The sequence below is a fragment of the Anser brachyrhynchus genome (genome assembly GCF_964034855.1).
Source record: "Anser brachyrhynchus genome assembly, chromosome: 3".
Taxonomy (NCBI): domain Eukaryota; kingdom Metazoa; phylum Chordata; class Aves; order Anseriformes; family Anatidae; genus Anser; species Anser brachyrhynchus.
Genome location: NC_137696.1, coordinates 61,237,589 through 61,258,669, shown reverse-complemented (window position 1 = coordinate 61,258,669; position 21,081 = coordinate 61,237,589). Strand labels below are relative to the sequence as shown.

General features: G+C 41.7%; 2 protein-coding genes across 8 annotated transcripts in view; one reads left to right on the top strand and one right to left on the bottom strand.

Annotated features, from left to right (window-relative positions):
* The window catches only part of EZR (ezrin), a 37,550-nt gene extending 23,950 nt beyond the window's left edge, over positions 1–13,600 (top strand). For both annotated transcript variants that reach the window (XM_080587053.1, XM_080587054.1), the window contains exons 6-14: positions 136–219; positions 834–980; positions 4,545–4,641; positions 7,824–7,987; positions 9,519–9,649; positions 10,309–10,469; positions 10,782–10,874; positions 11,686–11,934; positions 12,145–13,600. In XM_080587053.1, coding sequence (XP_080443179.1) covers positions 136–219; positions 834–980; positions 4,545–4,641; positions 7,824–7,987; positions 9,519–9,649; positions 10,309–10,469; positions 10,782–10,874; positions 11,686–11,934; positions 12,145–12,309 — 1,291 coding nt within the window. In that variant the 3' untranslated portion in view covers positions 12,310–13,600. The remainder of the gene's footprint in view (positions 1–135; positions 220–833; positions 981–4,544; positions 4,642–7,823; positions 7,988–9,518; positions 9,650–10,308; positions 10,470–10,781; positions 10,875–11,685; positions 11,935–12,144) is intronic.
* SYTL3 (synaptotagmin like 3) overlaps positions 12,119–21,081 on the bottom strand; it is a 36,370-nt gene continuing 27,407 nt past the window's right edge. For 5 of the 6 annotated variants that reach the window (XM_080587050.1, XM_080587047.1, XM_080587049.1 and 2 more), the window contains 6 exons: positions 20,000–20,102; positions 18,101–18,271; positions 17,789–17,903; positions 16,614–16,722; positions 15,546–15,751; positions 12,119–14,801 (listed from right to left, as the gene is read on the bottom strand). In XM_080587050.1, the coding sequence (XP_080443176.1) occupies positions 14,671–14,801; positions 15,546–15,751; positions 16,614–16,722; positions 17,789–17,903; positions 18,101–18,271; positions 20,000–20,102 (835 nt within the window). In that variant the 3' untranslated portion in view covers positions 12,119–14,670. The other variant, XM_080587051.1, reaches the window with a different exon arrangement.

Here is a 21,081-nt window from a genome sequence, read left to right as displayed (position 1 = left end):
GACTACAGCTTTGGGCTGGGTAGGCTGTTTCTCTTAGTTTCAGTAAGACTTCATGGGTGGGTCTGTAGCAAAGATAGGCATCGATGGATATAGCAGAACAGTCTAATCTTGCCGATATCTCTTGCCATGTGTTAGGGTGATGGATCAGCATAAACTCTCCAGAGACCAGTGGGAAGAACGGATCCAGGTTTGGCATGCTGAACACAGCGGTATGCTGAAGTAAGTGTTTCATATCGGTCACTTTGTTGATTAGTTGTCTTAAGCTTGCAGTTCTACAACATGCTTTTGTAAGACTCCAAGAGTCACTTGTGTGGGGATCTTCTGGTGTGTATTTTCTAGTCTAACATTGAAGCAAATGGTAAAATTCAGTCATATTTCCACACTGGTGCTGAGAACAGTCTCTTAGCTTTCTGAAAAAGCTGGCACCTAGGTACAGTGCATCAGTGATGACTGAGTGGATAAAAGTAAAGGTGTGTCTCTAACCTTAAGTTCATTGAGGCATTTGCATTGGCAGACGGGGAAAGTTCAGGTACTGTAACTTTCCCACTGACGGTGTCTTGAGACAAGGATAAATGATTGAAGAGATGAAAGTTGCTAGCTTCCTGTCTAAAAATACTAGGGCTTGGCAAATGGTAGTAGAGTGAATGTGTGTGTGAACAGAGGTGTAACATAACTCCTGAAGTGAATCCCCAATGCTGAATGTTCAGTTTTAACTTCTGCATTTGTATTGGTTTAGGAAAAGTTGCTGCTTTTTTTTCTGAATACTCTTTTTCTTTCTGCGATAGCTTTTTATTTATCTGACTAACATCTGCTCTCCTTCCTGCCTCAACTAGAGAGAATGCCATGCTGGAATACTTGAAGATTGCTCAAGACCTGGAGATGTATGGAATCAACTACTTTGAAATCAAGAATAAGAAAGGAACTGACCTCTGGCTGGGAGTTGATGCCTTGGGGCTCAACATCTATGAAAAGGATGACAAGTAAGGCTTTTGTTTTCACCTCTGATCTACTGGAGCAAGGGCCGGTGTGGGAGCCGAAGGGCATTTCTCATTTTACATGATCAGGGCAAAGTTTAGAACTTGTTTGTTGTCTAGTAGGAGGTGAAACTGTGCTAGGAAACAAGCACTTCATTTCATTTATGCTTTCATGACTTTCCTGATCTTCGTAGCTTGATCTGCTAATAGAACAGATGTCAGTTGTAAAATGTCATCTAGTAAAGCAAGTGCAGTTATAGACCTGAACACCAAGATAAGGAGTTGACGAAGCTTTTCCTTTAGTCAGGTTGCTGGGTATGCCAGCAGTGAATACAATTTGAGAACCTAGATAGGCAAATGTATCTGCAAAGTGTTAGGATTAAGGCCATTCCTATACTGAAGTTAATGAAGTTAATAGACACATGTACAACTGTCTGTTCTTGAAAAAGTAAGGTGTAAAGGGGTGGAAGTGAAACCAAAGCCAGGTAATACCCAGAATCCAGGGAGGAGTTGACCATAAAGCAGAGAATGAAATGAGGTCTTGCTGAAGTACACATAATTTTAGTCAACCCTTTTGTTAAAGACAGAACCCTTCTGTTATATCCATTAGTAATTGGATAGTAAGTGGGAAATAATAGACTGCATCTATAAACAAACATAAAAGGAAGGTGAGAGCAGCTGTATCTAAGCCTACAAGTCACTTCTAATACTCCGTGGTTCGAAGGGGACTGAAAATACCCTTTTTTTTTTAAAGGAAGGGTTTCTGTCTGGATTGTGTGCTTTTCTTTTCTTTAGTGTTCCAAGTCTTGGTTTCATGTAATAAGTCTGTAACAGACTGTCATTGTAATACAGAGGGGTTTCACTTGCTCTGTTTGTTTGCCTCCAAAAAGCTTTGAATGCAACACAAATACTAATTGGAACTTTCTGGAGGTTCTGTTAAGATGGCAAAGAGAAATGTAGACTTTCCTGCAATGCTAATATGTGCTGTCACCTGGAAAACAAGGAGTGTCACTTGAAAGAAAAGTAGTTTCGCTCATGTAATAGTTCAGTCTTGAATGACTAGTTGTGCTAGGTAACCATGGTCTCACAAACAGGTTTTTCGAGCTGCAGAAGCAGACAGAATACAGCCCTCATCTGAAGAGCTATCAAGAGCGTTTGCAAAACAAATATAGTGCTGGAGTAAATTGCTTGTTTCTGCCATAACTCTTGCTAACTATGTAATTAAGTCTTTTGAGCAGATACAAGGACTAGAAAAATGATAGTGTGTACCCCACCTGCAGCTTGTACGTGCAAAATCTTGGGTCTGGGGCAAAGGTGGAAAAGCAAAGACTTCATTGTTGAAGTTCAACCTGAGGAAAATGATACTGTGCTACAGGTGTGCGAGCCTCTGTACTTAGTGTATGTCAGTCTTCTGCTACGAGGTATTTTCAAGCTTTTCCTCTGCAGTAAGGAGGAGAATCTGCAATAGAACTTAGACAACTAAAACAGTTTGGTTAATTTCATACTGTATTGTCTAGGGCTGAAACTCTTAAGGTACTGTGAAGGAGGCTGGAGTAATTGCTTAATCTTAGCCTAATCAAACCATTTGCGGTACGGTTCTTACTTCATGTTACACAGACACACTATTGCATGATCTTGCAGTTGAGTTAAAGGTTAGGGAATGGTAAATTCTGAAGACAGTACACTTTATTCTTGACTTCTGATAAAAACTAACCAGGTTATCTTATGCTTGGGTCCAGTGAAATCATGATGCATAGTAGCTTTCCATCTTTGTTAAGATGAGGCAAATTCCTCCAAAATTACCAGCTTTTTTTCCTTAACTTATGAAATCTATAGAAAGGATTCTTACAGAGCTTGAGTGATTCACCATGATGCTATGCACTTCTTTAAGCACTGAACATTAAATCGTCACGCATTCAACCAATTTGCTAGAAATAATTGTCAGCACTTCAGTGTGCCGAAGAGACAGACATTGAGGGGGGGGGAGATAATAACAGGAAGATTGTTGGTATTAATATTTGTGTAAGACCTAATTCTTGATAATTATGTTCTCTAGAGATAGTTATCTTCCCTTGATAAGGGAACAATACAAGAAGTACGTGACATTAAACATATACATGAAATATTTGTTTGGGGCAGGGGGAATTGAAGGAATTCATGTTCAAATACACAAGCCCTTGTAATATTTGAACTTGTTTTGGATCTATGCAGGTATGTAGAGGTATAGTAGTAGAATGGCTTAGAAGCATGTGATCTCATAACTTGATGCTTTTTATATGCAAGAGTCTGGAGAAATAAAAAAAAAAGAAAAGTAAAATTATATCTTTAAGCTTCACTGGAGAAGCTTCATGGGAGATTAAGTACACCAACAGACCTGAGCTCATAAGTGGTGAGGAAAAGGTGGGAGTCTGACACTTGGCCTTTGCATTGTTGTGATGGTTTCCAACAGAAGAGCTACGGACTGTTGATAGACCAGTGTGTGAAGTTCTGCTTTGTGACTAGTGGAATGGGCTGAAAGCGCAGTTTGCATGGAAGGAAATAGCAGGTTGCTCTCTCCTGCTAGTCTTGCCTGTAATCTGTGGCAGGGAACATAAGACAAAAAATCTGCTTCTACCAACTGTGCTTATGCCTGCCCAGCACTTCAGCAGTGAAGGCTTCATGGAGCTAGCTGTAACAGCAGTGAAGAAACAGCCAGGTAGACTTACATGCAGGGGATGGAGGATGATAGTGTCTGAGTTACTTCGGGTTATGCCTCCCATCATGTAGCAGAAGCCTTCTGGAAGCACAGGACGACATGCACCTCAACTCTGCGTCCTGGGGCTTTTAGGGCCTGATTTCAAAGAAATGAACTTAGTGTTTCAGAAAGTTGCATGTGTGGGTTCTGGCAGTTGAATCTGGACAACCCATAGACCCCATTCATCATGTCAGAATAGATGCCAATTTCTGTGCTAAAATCATACTTTTGAGTATCATTTAACTCTGGAAGCCAGGAGGCCCAATGGTAGGTGCTAAAGTACGTTGCCTCTGTCACTTGTTTGCATTGCTGAGGCTCTAGGGATCTAGTAAAGTCAGGGCTTTAAACAGAGTACTGTGTTGCTGAACTTGTGTGGAGGGTTTTTCCCTCTGCCCTTCCTGTGACAGATGTTTTGCTGAGTTGCTCCATAATTACTTCAGGCAACAGGATTCTGTTTAGCACAGGTACTCTAAACTGGGCTCTGCTTACCTGGATTGTTTGGTTTGAGGGCCTGTGAGGGGATCTGGGGGGGCGGGGGGGTAAGAAAGATCTTTGGATGGTTCTTCAGTGCATCTGCTTCTGGAAGACAGGGCATGTAATTGAACCAGCCCCAATGCATAGGTCAGTAGGGTGGCTGATCAAAATGAGAAGAGGTTCTGTAAAGGAGGCGATTGGGCATCTTTTGCTGCTCCCTATGGGTTTTTTTTCAACTACCTCTCTCGCGTTGTTGGGCGAGCTGTGTCAAGTGCTGCATCCCACTGAGTCTGTGTTTTAGAAGTAATGTGGGAAAAAAGAGTTCATTGCAACATCTCGTAAAATATTCTTCTCTTTTCCAGACTGACTCCAAAGATTGGTTTCCCCTGGAGTGAAATCAGAAACATCTCCTTCAATGACAAGAAGTTTGTTATAAAACCTATTGACAAGAAGGCACCTGTAAGTATACCAAGAATGGATTGGATACTGCATATCAGCAACTAATACTGTTTTATTTCAAAACAAAGTTGTCTGTGGAGAGAAGAAAGCTGCAGATGTTCTAGATGCAAAATTGAGCATCAGTATTGAAGATGTATTTAGAGATGTCCATTTTTCTGTGCAGTTTAGGTAAAGGGCTTATGGCCTTATCCAACATGGAAAAAGACAAGGAATTTACAGGTGCGGAGTCCCCATTTTTTTTCCCTGAAAAACTAGGTAGACATGCTTAGATCTGAGATTCTTTGTTAGTCTTGAGTCTTTTGTATAGCTGGATTATACTCAGACTACTACTCTCCTCATTTCCTTCTGTGCATAGAAGCTGATGGGTAACTTTTTTGTTGTTAATTTTAAATAAAAAAAAGTCATGCAAATGTTACTGCAAAGCCACATGTATACATATGGCTTCACATTTAATGCTCACTTTGGCCCTACAGAAATAATAGAAGTAAGTTAAGGACCATGGTGTTCATTGACGTACTTGAATAGTAGGATAAGTAGTAAGAATATGATTTCTGTGAAGAACTTAAATGTAGCTACTCATGAATGTTACTTCTCAATGTTTCCCCACCTGTTTTCAGTTATTTTAGTGAAGAACTTGTGACTTATCTTGAGCTGCTGAGAACTTGAAGTGGAATAACTGGTGTAGGTGGTTCTCGTTCTGTCAGCCTTGTGAAACTATAGTAATAGTTGAGAAAGGCCTCCTCTCTTTCCCTTCCTCCACCCCAGTTCTTGGCCTTGGTGGATAAATGCAGCCCTGAGAAATAATAAGTAGTTTGGCTTTGGTAAAGGGTGATGTCTTATAAATTTCGCTAACAGGAAAAGATCCTCCCAGTAATCTGAACGATGCTAACACAGCATGCTTCAGGGCTCCTGGTGAGGCATCCTTTCCTTCAGATGATAACCTGGGGTTTGGGGGGGGGAGAGGGGCTTTTTTTGATGCTATTAGTGAGAACCAGCAGAACTCCACAGAGGTAGAAAGATGTCTTCCCCAGGAATACATTTCTCAGTAGAAGAGCCCCTTTATGATTTTGGACATGTTGTATACAGTACAAAATATTAATCTCCTGTTTATGGATCACAGCATTCCTTCGGCTCCCTAACAGTAAGTCTGACTGAATTTGAACTGGAAGACTTACAAGAGGCCGATACAGCAAGGTGTTAACATTGTAAACATCAACTATGATTCCTTTCTCTGTTGTCTCAGTTGTCCTTTTCCCTCTGGGCGGTGTTACGTTTAAAACTATGCCTGAAAGAAGAATTTATATGGACACCAATTCTGAACTGTCAGGAAGCTGTCTAGATCCTTTCATCTGCTTGCATCTCTTTTTCAAAAACTCAAGTATTTATAAATAAAGCAAAAATACTCAGTCTACCCTAGATGTGAGTTGGAAGCTCCCCTTTAACTTGGAAGATTGTCCATGTCAATGTTAAAATGGATGCTAATTCAACGGGTAGCATTCTGTGGCATCTTGCCCAGAGTCAGCTTTTCAATTTTTAGGCCTATCTGCCCACATACCCCAGCATCTTTAGCACATTTTTAATATATCAAGCTGCAGTGCTCCCAGTTGTGCTAGACCGGGGGATGATGAGGAAGGGAGGGAGATTCTTTTATGTTCTTACATGAATACCACTAAATGATGAATGCAGCCACCGTCTGTGCCCTCAGTATTTGCTTTCACTGGAAGTGAACCTAGCTTCAAGATAGGATCTGTTCCTCACAATGTACACAACCCATTTGTTTTTTAAATTACTTGTTAGGAATAGGAGGTCAGATGAATAGCTTACAGTCTCAGCTAGCAGTATTAGACGTGTGCAGCTCAAAATGCCTCTGACAGGATTTGGGCACTGCACACCTTGCCAATGGCACTTTTGCAGTCAATATGTGAATAAGAAAAATGCTTTTAAGAAAATGACTTTGTCAGCAAATTCATGCTCATCTTAACAGGACTTGGAGCATTTTCCATTGCTTCTGGTGTGACTTCTAGTTTTTCCAGACATAGCCACAAATTGTGTTTCTGAACTTGGGCAGTTAAAAACGTGATTGCTGCTGCCATGCAAATCCACACAGCTTCTGTCTGCTCCTCCTCAGTTCCGTTTCTCGTTAACAATGAGGCAGCCAATACAGGAGTAATTTTAAGGAGTGAGTACCTGGCTTTGGTGGTAAGCTGGTACCTTGCCTATTGCTTATATCAGCATCCACATAGTATGCAAATAGAGGCAGAAAAATGTGTTGGTTTTTTTATTGTTTAAGTTCAGACAGTGTCCTAAGCATCTATAAAAACATTGTGGACTCATAAAAATTATCAGGCAGGTAATGAAGTTGGTCCTCCATATCTTTTTCTTAGCAGAGGTACATTTAGAAGATCTAGCCTGCTGCGTAGTGTCTGTAATAGCCTTGATAATACTGATGATAGCCTTGATAATACAGATGATAAGAAACTTGCGGCCGTTCTCTTTGCAGAACCAGAAATTGCAGAATGGGTTTTGCCTACTGTCTGTAATGCAGTATTCAAAGTAGTCCATGTTTGGTGGTTCAAAAAATAACTTCCAATGTTGTAATGGCCTCAGTCAGCTTAACTAAGAAGTGCCATGCTGAGGAAAGAATGCTTTGGTAGGGTATTTTTGCATAGTGGCATTTCTCTTTCTCTTAAAAAAAAAAAAATGGTGTCTTGAATACTGATACAAATAGACCAGGAAATTCTATGATGTTACGTTAAGAGTCTGCAACACATTTTCTGTTTCATGCTTTATCTTTCAGTCACAAAACCATGCAAACGTAAAAACTAATTGCTTTATAGTAGAGGTCTGTGAGTTGCCCAGATGTTTACCTGCTAACCCAGCGTCTTCTGCAACAGGTCCAACTCAGCAGTGTCTTCTACATGCAGACATTTGAGACTGTGTTTTCTCTAAAAGTATCTTTTTCTAGAAGAGTAACTTGTCAATTCTATATAGACTTGAGATGGGTTGTATAAATGACGAACTGCTTTGGCTTCAGATAATCTTAGTGGTCCTTGCTGAGATATTTAAATAGCATGTGTGTATGCCTCGATGGCAGCGACGTTAGTGGCAGGATGATCTGTCTGCAGTCAGCTGGGAGAAGGGAGAGTGCACCTGAAAAATAGACTGTGTGGTGTCTCTTCTAGGACTTCGTGTTTTACGCCCCTCGTCTGAGAATTAACAAGAGGATCCTGCAGCTCTGCATGGGCAACCATGAACTGTATATGCGGCGCAGGAAGCCTGACACCATCGAGGTGCAACAGATGAAAGCCCAGGCCCGGGAGGAGAAGCACCAGAAACAGCTGGAAAGGTGAGCTTGAGTACAGACGGTGGGGATGGGGAGGCAGAGTTAAATGGTACAAAACTGCCAGGGTTCCTTGGGTAGCTTTAGACAAAGGTACGAGCCGTTCGGCCACCTCACTTTGAGTAAGGTGTGTGTGTGTGGCCCCAGAGCTCTGGCTCACAGCGTTGCAGGGTATCTCAAGTCCCAGTGGGAACGTAAGAATCACTCTTCTGGCTCAGACCTGTGACCAGTGCGGTCAGCTCTCCTGTCTGCAGCCTTGAGAGCTGGACCTTCAAGGATGCGTGCCAGTAAAGTCACTGGGCTCTTGTGGACAGCCATATACCTGCAGAGGGGTTCTCCTGACTCTTCTCCGTTAAGGCCTGATCTCTGCATTGGGGGGAGCAAACTCCACAGGGAGCACGTGTGTATGCTGTGAGCAGGCAAGAGGGGAGTGGGAGACCTCTTAGAGGCAAGGGAAAAGGGTTAGTAGTTCTGCTGGTGTCCCTGTGACCGGCTGCCGGTTGCTTATGATTCAAGAAATCATACTGCTTTCATCCTGTATTGGTGACTTGCTAGTCTTCATTTCCCAGTGCTCTTGTTTCTATGTGTCCTTGATTTTTCCTTATGACAGAACAAAAGAAATCTGCTCTGTAGTACAGAACACTGTTCTTGCTTTTTTCTCTGCATCTACTGTTTTGTGGTTTTTTGGTATCCTAAGTTTCTGGGGCAGGCAACAGAAAATACAAATATTTTAATGAAATGCAGGTATCCAAAAACTGAGCACTAATTCTGAAGTGATAAACAAATGTTGGGATTTAACCCAGGCAGGCAGCTAAGTACCATGCAGCTGCTTACTCCGTCTCTTCAGATGGGGTGGGGAGAGAATCAGAGTTAAAAGTGAGAACGCGTGGCTTGAGATAAAAACAGTTCAGTAGGTAAAGCAAAAGCTGTGCATGCAAGCAAGGCAAAACAAGGAATTCATTCACTTCATCCCATCTGCAGGCAGATGCTCAGCCACTTCTAGGGAAGCAGGGCTCATCACGTCTGCGGTTTCCTGGGAAGACAAACACTGTTGCTCTGGATGTCCCCCCCTTCCTCCTTCTTTACCCCAGCTGTTACTGCTGAGTACGACACCACACGGTGTGGGATATCTCCCTGGTCAGCCCGGGCCAGCTGTCCTGGCCGTGTCCCCTCCCAGCTCCTGGGGCACCCCCAGCCTCCTCCTGGCCGGGCAGCGAGGGAGCAGAAAAGGCCTTGGCTCTGTGTAAGCGCTGCTCTGCAGCAGCTAAAACATCCGTGTGTTATCACCATTATCACCACTATTTTCATCAAAAATACGAAACACAATTGTGTGAGCATCTACAAAGGAGATTAACTCTGTCCCAGGCAAAACCCAAGACAACAGGCCATAAGCATTTCTGTCTTCCCTCTCTTGTTTTGTGGCAGTCGCATGGTCGCTTCCCATTGAACTGTCTGGAGAGGTGTCCAGCCAGCTTTCTTACCTTGCTGTAGCTCGTGTCTGTAAGTGAGCTTCAAGCATGAAATCTGTTTCTAACAGGCAACAACTAGAAAATGAAAAGAAGAGGAGGGAGACGATTGAGAGAGAGAAAGAGCAAATGTTGAGGGAGAAGGAAGAGCTGCTGGTGAGGCTACAAGAGTATGAAGTGAAGACTCAGAAGGCAGAGAAAGGTAAAGTACTTGTACTGTCTGACCAGATCATGTGTGTTGGGTTCCACAGCCTAAATCTGGTGACACTGGATCTCTTGGCAAGGCACACTAATATCTATCTCCATGGCTAAATGCACACACATGCATGCACTGCCAAGATCAACCAAGGCATAAAAGTCACAAAATCTGTTCATCTAACTGGGAATTTAAGGTCACACCAACTCTTTTCCACTGTTACCGAGAGGGTTTTGGTAGCATAACCTCTTGCAGCAGAGAGAAACAGAGCTCAGCTCTCAAGTGCTTTTTACTTAACACCTAACAGAAAAAGTACTTTGGGAACAAGTCTTTCCACTGAAATGGAAGCTTCTGTTTCAATGCACAGATGAGCAGACTGGAGACAGCAACATCTGGTCCTTACAATAAACTGTCAACCGAGGGCACCAGAATCATGTCAGTGTTACAGGCTCTGGTAAAAATACCATGTAGAAGATCTAATTATAATGTGCAGCTGACTGCCTTTGAATTCAGTTATTTGATGTATTGTTATAACTACTTACAGGTGTAACGAAGAGATTGTAGGCTGCAGCCATGTGCCTGTCATGACTTCTACAGTTACTTAAGAGCCTGTCTTTGCTTTGGCCAGGCTTGTGGACTAACAGCACTGATCTGTCTTTTCCCAGAGCTCTCAGCTCAGATCCAAAGAGCTATTCAGCTGGAGGAAGAAAGGAGACGAGCCCAGGAGGAAGCAGAACGTTTGGAGGCTGATCGTTTGGCTGTTCTGCAAGCCAAGGAGGAGCTGGAGAGACAGACTATTGACCAGATAAAGAGCCAGGAACAGCTGGTAAGATCAGTCACTTGTGGATAAGATACAAAGGCATGTTACTGTGCCCTCTGAATATGGCAAAGCCTCAGACTCCAAGGGGGAATAAAATAAAAATGTAGTGCAGTGAAGTTCTAGACCATCTGACAGAAAGAAGCTAGTGCCACAATGATTCTATCACAAGCGACCTACTTTTTGTTCTTAATTTCCTGTTCATTGTTTATTAGAGTGGAGTATAATGCTTGGATGTTTTCTCAGTCAAACAGGCTTCTTACTTACATGTTTTTGTGGTGTTTTTTGAGTCCTTATAATCCCAGTTCTATTACTTAACAGGCTACAGAGCTCGCAGAGTATACAGCCAAGATCGCACTTCTTGAAGAGGCAAGGAAGCGTAAAGAGAGCGAGGTTGAAGAATGGCAAATCAGAGTGAGTATCTTTGTCAAAGCTGCTCTGAAGTTCCGCGTGTGGGCAGAGCATACCATGGTGCTTAGCCTGGTGTAACTTCTGTCATATGTGGAGATACACATCCATGCACCATCAGAGAAGGGCAGACTTGTGGTTAATGTGCAGTATGCCTCCAAAACATCTCTTTCAACAAGCTTTTAGTCAAAATTTAAAGTGGGAGTCTGTATAAAACCTAAAAATGTGATCATCTTGGAGTGGGCACCAGCCTTGAGGCTGCTGTCAGTGGCTTCCTGATGCCTGGGTCTGGAGAACTGCGTAACTAGACACAGTAAAACCGAGAAGAAACCACGCAAGGCTGGGAATGTCTGGTGCTCCCAGCGCCACGTAACTATCTCTGCAGACTGAATGGGAGGGTAGAACCACTGAAGAAGCAAGAAAGCTGTCTTCCTACTGCATAACCTTGTTACACATGCCAACTCAGGAATCTAGGTTCTTGCTCTCTGGAACCCATATTTACAACCTGCACTTCTTCAAGTGGAGAATAGGTTGAAGATAACTAATTTTCTAGAAAACAGTTTAGGAAAAACTGTTTTATTGGAGGAATATTCTTAGTTTAGCTATCCTGCATATTACACCATGGGTAATGATACTGTCACTAGCAAAAAAAAAATCTGCTTAAGAAAGCAACAAAGTACTGTCAGCTGGAGACTTAATTCCTTATTTCTTGCTTTTCATTGTAGAATGACAAAACTGGGAAGATAAGCATTGAAGTGTTCATTAAGCTTGTTTAAACCAAATGTATTAAAATATTCTTTACTCTTTTTTTCCCTAGGCAAGGGAAGCCCAGGAGGATCTGGTAAAGACAAAGGAGGAACTGCACTTGGTAATGACTGCTCCACCTCCACCCCCACCTGTCTATGAGACCGTGAACTACCACGTCCACGATAACTTGCACGATGAAGGGTCCGAGTACTCTGCCTACAGCGCAGAGTTGTCCAGTGAGGGGATCAGGAATGACCGCAACGAGGAGAAGCGCATTACTGAGGCTGAGAAGAACGAGCGTGTACAGAGGCAATTGAGGGTAAGAAAATGTTTGGAGGAGGGAGAGTAATGGAAGAAATTATTCCTGGAGAATGGATAATTTAACCACTTGGTTAAATACACAAAGCACGATAACTTTACTTATGAGAAGCAGAAGTTCATTTAAAGACTAAGTCTCACCAGAATCACTGCTGTCATGAGCTGAAAGCTTCTTGTGTATAATCTGTTTTTAATGTTCTTTATTTTGCAGGCACTGACAGATGAGCTGGCACAGGCTAGAGATGAAGATAAGAGGACCCAAAATGATATTATCCACTCAGAGAACGTGCGACAGGGACGTGACAAGTACAAGACACTGCGACAAATCCGACAAGGCAACACCAAGCAGAGAATTGATGAGTTTGAGGCAATGTAATGATGCTTATAACGAGAAACCAAGACTGTGGGAAAAGCAGATCTTAATGCTGTGTTTTTGTTTGTTGTTGTTTTCCCTGAGGAGGGGTTACTATGATATTTAACAAATGTCCTCTAAACCCAGAGGTGTTTGCATCTCCCCTTTATTCCATACTGTGTGTTAAATTTGGTAGAGTTAAAAATTCATCATACCACTGATCCTGGTAACTTGCTCATGCCTTTGCTTAGTGCCAAAAGGCCTTACGCTTATGTCACATCTCTCTTTTAAGCAACACAAACCTGCAAACCTACAAACATCTAGTTGTAGATGCAGGTCCTGTGCAGGTGCTGGATTCAGCTTGGTCTAAAAATAAGCAACTGTGGATGAATTTTGTGCCATATGTCTTTGTGTTACAGTCACAGTGTAAAGTCCAACAGTTGAGAAGACAACTCAGGAACTGCAAACACCTGTGTGTGCTTGTGCATGCACCTTGTTTTTTCTCCTTCGTCTTCATGCCCACCTTCCCCGATACACAAACAAAAGAACTGACAACACCTCAGAACTACTTTGCATGGAAATAAGGCTTTTTCTGGTTACTGTGCTCAATTGGAGGTATTCTGCAGTGACAGCTCACAAGTGTGGCGTAGGAACACTGACACCCTCCTTACGTAACAACTAGGCAGATACTCTGTTGGAATAATACACTACTGTGTTTGCATTCCAGCTTCATTACTGATCAGTTATAGTGTAGTATTTATATATATATTAAATATGCAATATGTGGATTGCTGTACTAGTTTAAAAGGGAAATAGTTTTGCTCTGTATATTTTGTTACTTTTCAGATTTAATGAGACTTGCATCTGTAAAGAAGTCTAAACACTGTAGTCTGCGGTGCAACTGATTATTTACTATAAAGCATTATTTGTAAAGATCACTTTTTTTACTTAATGATGAAAATTGATATGTACACATGATCCAATATATACAATTTTACTGCACCTATTTTTCTAACAAATTTTCTAATTTTTTAAATGTTTGATTTAAAGTTTCAGACTCCAAACATGAAGGGACTGCTTGTTTATATCACAGTTGTATTCTCTCTATTAGAGAGCATTTCTGTGACTATTCCTTCCCCACTAATCTCCCCCCTTTCCTTGAAAATCTGTTAGAAAGTGAGATACAGTATGTTGTCAGCTCTTCTCTTCCATTTACAACATCTATGCTGCTTTATACTCCAGTTGAGTTTTGTTGTGTGGTGTTTTTTTATTTGCAGCAGCAAACATCTAAATAAAAGATCTGCAGAGTAACAAAGGATGTGGAGTTGAGTGTTTCTTGTGTAGGGTGGATGCTGTGTAAGGTGTGCTGGTTTCTAAGATTCTGAGGCTAGCATATGAATCCCTGTCTTTCACTTCTGCGTCCTTAACCACCATCCTGTTCTGGAAAGGAAGAAAGGATAACATGTGCTGGAATCTTCACTTCAGTCAGAGGGAAAAGAGGTATGTAACAGCAGTACTAGTTAGGGTTGTATATACAAAGCTTCTGCTGCCTGTAACACTGCTTCATCTGAGGCAAAGGGAGCTGATGGCATGTTGGCGTTAGGCTTGCATTTCCAATAGTTCACATGAGTAAGTGATAAGCTTAGCTGGGCCATACACCATATGGATCAGTCAGGCTTGTTAATACTGGTTCACACCAGCAGCTGAGAAGAACAAGGAACTTTCTGTAACCATGTTTATTTTACTAGCTGATGTCCTGCACTCCCCTACTGAAGGAGAATTTATACATTTACCTGGTTGTAAGCACCTTAGTACAGCACATATTTGAAAGACAGGTGGGTCACCCAGGCAGAAGCTTTTTAGGGTTATGCAAAGTAGTACGGGCACTAGAGGTAATTCTGAAGCATAGAGGTGTTAGCATCACTAATTTACAGCAAACTGTTAAAAGTGATCTAGTTTCAATTCCCCTCTGGTTACCTATGAAGCATCAAAACCAGAATGAAATCATGTAACTTAAAGGATAGGAATTTTTCCCTATGAAGTATTCCAATCTGTCTTCAAGTAACCACAGCTCTATACCCAGCCATAAGAAGCTGCATACCATCTGTCTGCTAGTGCCTTGTCAGCATAATCCGTTTCAAAGTTTGTTACTCCGGAAGAAACAATACTAACCTTACATCCCACCTAGAGATACAGATAACAAAGCCTTAGTTTTTGGAGAAATACAACCTTCGGTGTCACACCCTTTCAAATATATAACTACTCCCTAGGTGCTGGGGTAGGTACTGTTGTAGCGCACCTTTTCCCCAGACCTGGCACGTGTATATGCCACTTGAATTTAAAACATCACATATGGGGAAGGAAAAGTTATTGTGCAGTAATTTCTCACGATTTAAAGTTTTCCATATTTGAATGCAGTACAAGTGTAAAGTCCATCCATGTGTTTGGCCTGCAGAGCACTTCCTGCCATTGAAGCGCTGACTGAGAAACAAGGTCTGCAGATCCAAACGATTCCTCTGAAAGAAAGCAAAAGGGAAGGTCACGGGGTTACTTTTCATTTGGCCTTACCCAAAGACATATCTAGGTCCAGCTCTGTACCATTTCTGGCCCAAATGACTGGACAACAAACAAGCTGCTGCTCTCAATTCTAGAGCATTTCTCAGACATTTCCGACCTTTTGAGAAAGAAGGCTCTTCTTGATGTTAGACCAGAGCCTAATGCTCATACATGCCCTTAGTCCTTCCCTTTAGGGCTTCTGAGCAAGTTTCACTTTCTGTATTGCCCATTGGAAGGATTTGTGGATATAAAGCAATAAGCACAGATCTGCAAGGCTGAAATTCATATGCTTACTTCTGAAGTGATTGCTATTATTTTAAAAATAGCCAAGTCATAGAAAACTGCTCAGGAAACAAGTCTTGAAAAATACATAGGGAGCTCCAGATGAGTTGATGCACCCACCTGTTCTGTTCCTGTCTTCTGTATGGCCAGGCTCTGTCCCTGAATGTTACCATGCTAACAAATGTCTTTGCCTGACAATTCCCACTGACAGCCCGGAGCTTCTGCACAGGCCTGAACTAAAACACAGGCACTGGTTCTTGCAGGATCAAAGCCTGAGACTACAAGTTGCTTAGGTCAGGGACTGGGGGGTGTCTGTGTAGGCATATGACAGATAACAGCACAGTGCAAATACTACTTTTGGAATGTAAAATAAGTGTTTTTCCCCCCAAAATACCTTCAACATTTAGTGATGAAGAACTTACTTGCACCAAGCTTGGCTCCCCCTAGGAACTGATCCTGTGAGCCAAAAGTTGACTGGTCCCAGATGGTCAAGTGCAGACATGACTGCTGTAGCTGTGCTGGGGTAACATCGTCAAAGACAAACAAATGTTTCCACTGAGGACAGTCTTCTTTCTTCAGGACAGGTGACTTTTGCTTTAACTCTGCTTGGTCTGGAAGGATAAGGCAGCTTCCCCCCAAAAAAACAATGAGAGTTCAGCAAGTTTGCTGAGCCAAGCAGTGTTTTACTCAATCAGAAAACAGAACGTGCGCTACTCAACCAGGACCCTTCACTTTGCCTTAAATAGCAAAAAGTTCAGCTAAGTGCAAGGTAGAACATGATGCTAGTTTGTTTCTTTTGGGGACTTTGGCTCCTGTCTGCCTTCAGTGTGGGTCTTTCTGTTTTTCCTCTGTTGGCACTGGCTGATGAGGGAGCCCTTACTCCCAGTTCTGTTACCCAGTACTGTCCGAAACCTGCCTGTTCAGTAGATAAAATGCTCACCCACTTCACTGAAGATAGGTACCACAGCAGGTGAAGTGGCTGTAGGAGATAATTTAACACAGTAATGTCTGACATCCAGAAAGTAAAATGGCCCCACATACTAAGCACAGAGCACACTGAAGAAAAATTCAGTCCTTCCTCTTTTAAAATGCGTAGACCAAAGTTTTCTTCTTGCTTTCCAAAGCTGTATTAAACTGTGCAAGGGCACAGCTGAAACCAGGAATGAAAATACAGTATTTTCACCTCCCTCTTGTGTCACACATTTTTTTCCTCCTAACGTCTAAAAAGCAGATGCTTAAAATAGTGAACTCTAAATTTTAATGCCAACAGTAAATTGTGATGTTCCACTCAGGACCCTTCAGTGTCCTGCTGCGTGCTCTTGTTATGCAGACACTCAGATGTAAACTGTCACAATTACAAGCAAGTCTGACTAAGTGCATGGACAGTGCCACTTTCACACAGCAGTCTCCTGATGAAAGCGAGTTAATTCTTACCTTTGCACAGGATGTTTGTGACACTTCCCATTTGAAGTGTTAAGTCTCGTACATACCCTTTAACGAAAGAGTTCAGCATTCCAGCAGGTCTCAGCACAGGCAAGTTCTTGGCCCCAAATATCATAACCTGAAGCTGGCAGTTGGGAACTCCTTGGTCTTTTTCTCCTGAAACAGGAGAATTTATCACATTAAATAACCAGTTAGTTCAGCTGATAACATCAGATGCCCCTGTAATTAAGCAGGAAAATTATTAAGTGCTACAACTGAAATAAGGACTCAGTGCTGTATTAAGATCATTTGAAAGATTTGAACCTGCTTACACAGGTCACGATTCACACAAAGAAAGCAAGCAGTGAATAGCAGATTGCTCTGTGACTCCTGTTCCAAACACAGAGCTTTCAGTTGTTTTGCAAAAAGTACCCACGGGGCAGTACCCACAGGAGCATTTCCCTGATACAAAGCCAGAAGCAGGAGAAACAGCCCAACCTGTGACATGATAGTGCTCCTCTGTTACAGCTCTGTTTGTAGAGCAGAGGCACAGCAGGCATGAGTAGGGAAGAAAAATGGAAGAAAGCAAGCTGGTGACTTTGGGATTGCTTGGAAAAAAGGGGGGGGGGGGACACAAAATTAAGCTAACAGCTAATTAAGATCTTTCTACTGGTCTCTACCTGTTCTATGCTCCCAAACACAGCATTACTAGCGCTCTGGAGCTCTCCACACCTTACTATGAACTTGGGAGGTAAGGAAGGTGAGGTTGCCCTATCCACTCCCCTCAATGTGTTTATATTTCTCCATCAGCAGATGCTTGCTCTGACGCATTATTTCAATGTTTAATGTATCGTACAAGCCTTCCATTATCAAAAACTGAATCCTATGCATTTTGAAGTAGTCATCTTCCAAGTGAAACAATCTCTCTCAAGTGAGACCACTGGAGGAAGCCAAGGGGCTGGTCCAGTACCCTTGCAGCCATTTCCCTTCCACCTTTTACCTAAATTGCTAGTCTCTACCTTGAGCAGAGAAACTACTACACCACCTCCAGAATAAGGTCTACCAGTAACACCATAACAGGTACAAGCTTGCCAAACATCTGGATGCATCATACTGTAACTATTGAAATTATCAACTTTTGCTGGCATTAAAAAGAACAAAAATGTGAAGTAGGCACATTGTCCTTCACTGATCCTAATTCTTTTCTAGCCAAGGGATTCATGTATTCTGGAATGCTTGATACCTTCTCTCATCCATCTTTCAAACTGGAAATTTTTATACTGGGCTGGTACTGACAGTCTTGCAGACACCAGGAGTTCTCCACTGTACTGGGTAAGACTATGTTCAGGCTTTTCAAGCTGAAAGAAGAGACATACAGAAATTGGCATTACATACTATTCCACATCATTCTCACAGCTCCTTTATATTTATAACAGGTGTTACTCGTGGGCTGGATTGACAGCATTCTTCCCTCAATGACCTCAGAAGGGTGATCTCTTCCATAACTTTCACAACATCATGTTCTTAAGATACAAGCACAAGAATTAACAGTCACCTTGGATTTTAGCTGGTACCAGTTGAATGACTCCATCGAGTTATCTTCAAAATTCCACGTGGCCAATGGAATCACCACTTCCCCCAAAAACACCCTGTACTTCAGAGCTCCTGCATGCCACACAGAGATCTGAAGCTGCCGACTTCCCAGCTGGGAGTATTCAATCTTGTACTGGAAAGACAAACAGCATTTATAAAGCAACACACAGGGTGAACGCAGAGCCATGCTCACAGCCTGCTCAAAGGCAGCCTGACCACAGCATGGCTGAAGGCATCAGGATGCAGACAGAACTATGCTGTCTGAACGTGCCTTGCAATTTCCATGCTACCTCACTCCTTAAATGCTAAAATAATGCCCATGCAAATATGAAACGACATTCCAGGAATACCTCGGCTTCCATTGCTAAAGATTTTAATTCATCCAGAACTTCAAATAATTCTTGACCATTGTTCTTTATAAATTACTTTTCTGTTTTATACTCCCAGTACAATTTGGCTGCTCTGGTTGGAGGTCAGGTCAAGATTAAGACACCTGACAAAGGTGCTAAAAATTCCATTCTGGTCAGTGGAAATTTACTCAACGCAGTCAGCAGGAGCAAGGCAGTAATTCAGGAAACCAGTCCTTAAAGCCCTGATCCACTCCCTAAGCACAGTTAAGAGCTCTTTGAGATATCACTGGGTATCTGAGATACCCACACAAGTCTGGTAACCTGCACCCACCTGGACTGAAAACGAGGCAATGACATGGCTGCGGGCATCCCTAATGACATTTGGGCTGCTGAATCACAGGCTGGGTGTAGGCTCTGGGAAGAATGACCCTGATTCACCCTACCTAGCTTCCAGCAACTCTTAAGAGCACTTGTGCTCCTCACCAATGCACGTACCCAAGTGCAGGTGCCTTCATTTGCAGACAGATCCCACTGAGTTGGATCTCTGTGCTGTGGTGCAGTTTACCTGTACTAGCACTATGCTCGTTTGACCGTTTCTGCTTGTTTAAACCAATTTAAATAATTTCTAATTAATCTACCCTTAGTGTTCACACAGCCAACTCAGGCATGGCTCTCACTCTCTACCAGTTCTGCATCACTCTGGCATTGAAAAATGACTATAGAATAGGAGCCAATTATTTCAGTGTTAGTGTTTAAGTTGGGAGAAAAAAGCACCTATCTGCAGACTTCAAGATATATGAGAATTACATAATTGTATACATCTTTTTGTTGTTATCAATTTTTAACAATGTTCTTTTCAAACATTTTGCCTGTTTCACTTGCTACAAATTGGTGATGTTCATACACAGAAACTTTCATGTAGCTCAAGGAGAAGTAATGTAAGTTCGTCCATTCATTTTGTTTCACATCTCTTCCAAGACTACACTTCACAGAAAATTAGGTGTTGCTGCAGCTCACTGATGCACAAATGCACAAAAAGAGGTTTTGTAGTGACCTGGGCACAAAACCGGAAACAACAAAACTAATCCAGGGGCGCCCCATCCTAACTGCAGACTCCCAGTGACACGGAAAACAAAGGGCATCATTTGAAAGGGACACCTGTGTAAAATACTCACTCTGCTCTGCAATACACTCAGTTCCTGAAGGCACCAGAAACATGTCTATAAAGGACACTTTGCTTTTGCTACAAGGTAACTCAGAACAACACCTTTAAGCGTGTTTCATGCACAAAGGAAGACTCTTTTGAGGGTGCACAATTCACTAGTGTAACTTTAAAAGCATTTTCAGTCCAAAAGTTATCTGAACTGAAACCAACCATTTCTTAATGACTGTTGTCACTGACTCCTGCAATTGCCCCATCAGGACAATGCTGAACTTGCAGGATTGCACATTATAAAAGGAGACATTACCATGGAAGAGTGCTTTTAGCGACACACAATTGCAAGCAGTACCTTCAAAGTCTCATCAAATTCTGGATCCACTGTGTTCTTTCTGACAGCTGTCTTCCGCTTACTCCGAGGAGATTTATCAGGAAGTAAATAAATCTTGACATAGCTTGTAAATAGAGAGGATATACGGAATGTGACCAGAAGGGGAAGAAAAAAAAAATCAAACTAAGAAGAAGAATGATTTATTTAAAGGAGAACAATGAATTATTTAATTCAAACAATTTTATTGAGTTTATAATTTACTAAGCAATAAAATGGCAAATTGTGATTTGTATCCATTTTCATTAAAATAAACACTCAGGCTATAAAGGTCTCTGTATATCATTCAGATAATGTGTTTCAATCCTATTCTAATTGGGAAAGAATTAGGCTCTGAATGCGAATCTTCTATTTACATACTCTTGGCCTCCAATAAAATAGCCACCAAGAATGTCACCTTGTCATTTGTAATGACAGCTTTGTGAGGAAAGCACAGAGCGTATTATGTGCTCAAAAAAAAACAAAACTCAAAAACAACAAAACTCAAAAACCTTTAGGTTCATTGCTGTTTGTGCTGATTGTTCACAGAATTAAGTAACATGTGGCAAATAAAAGGTATAATCACACATAATGCGTAATAATTCGTAACTTACAAATGATAATTGTTGTAATAACCACTAGAATGATAGTAGAAGAGTATGTAAAATGTTCAAAATTGCTTTAATGCTTTTTCAAGTAAATAACAGTAAAAAAATGAAATTCTTCTGGAAGCTGAGTTGAACAAGTATCAAGCACCAATGACAACTACCCAAAGTTTCTCATGTGTAGGTCATGTCAAAATTAATACTTAAACTTTCCCCTTAATATACGTTCAGTGGGCTATATTTATATTACAGCTTCAAAACTGAAGAGTATTAGCAGTAGGGAGTGCTGGCTCACAGCTTGGCAACTGTATTTTTGGTATAAATTTCAGATAATATGATTTAAACCAATTTCAAAACAGCCTCTTGATTAACTTCCTGGCTAACTTACAGTCAGTTGTATTTCCTATAATCAGAACTTACACTTCTTCCCTATTTTTTCGAAACCTATCCATAGGGAAGAAC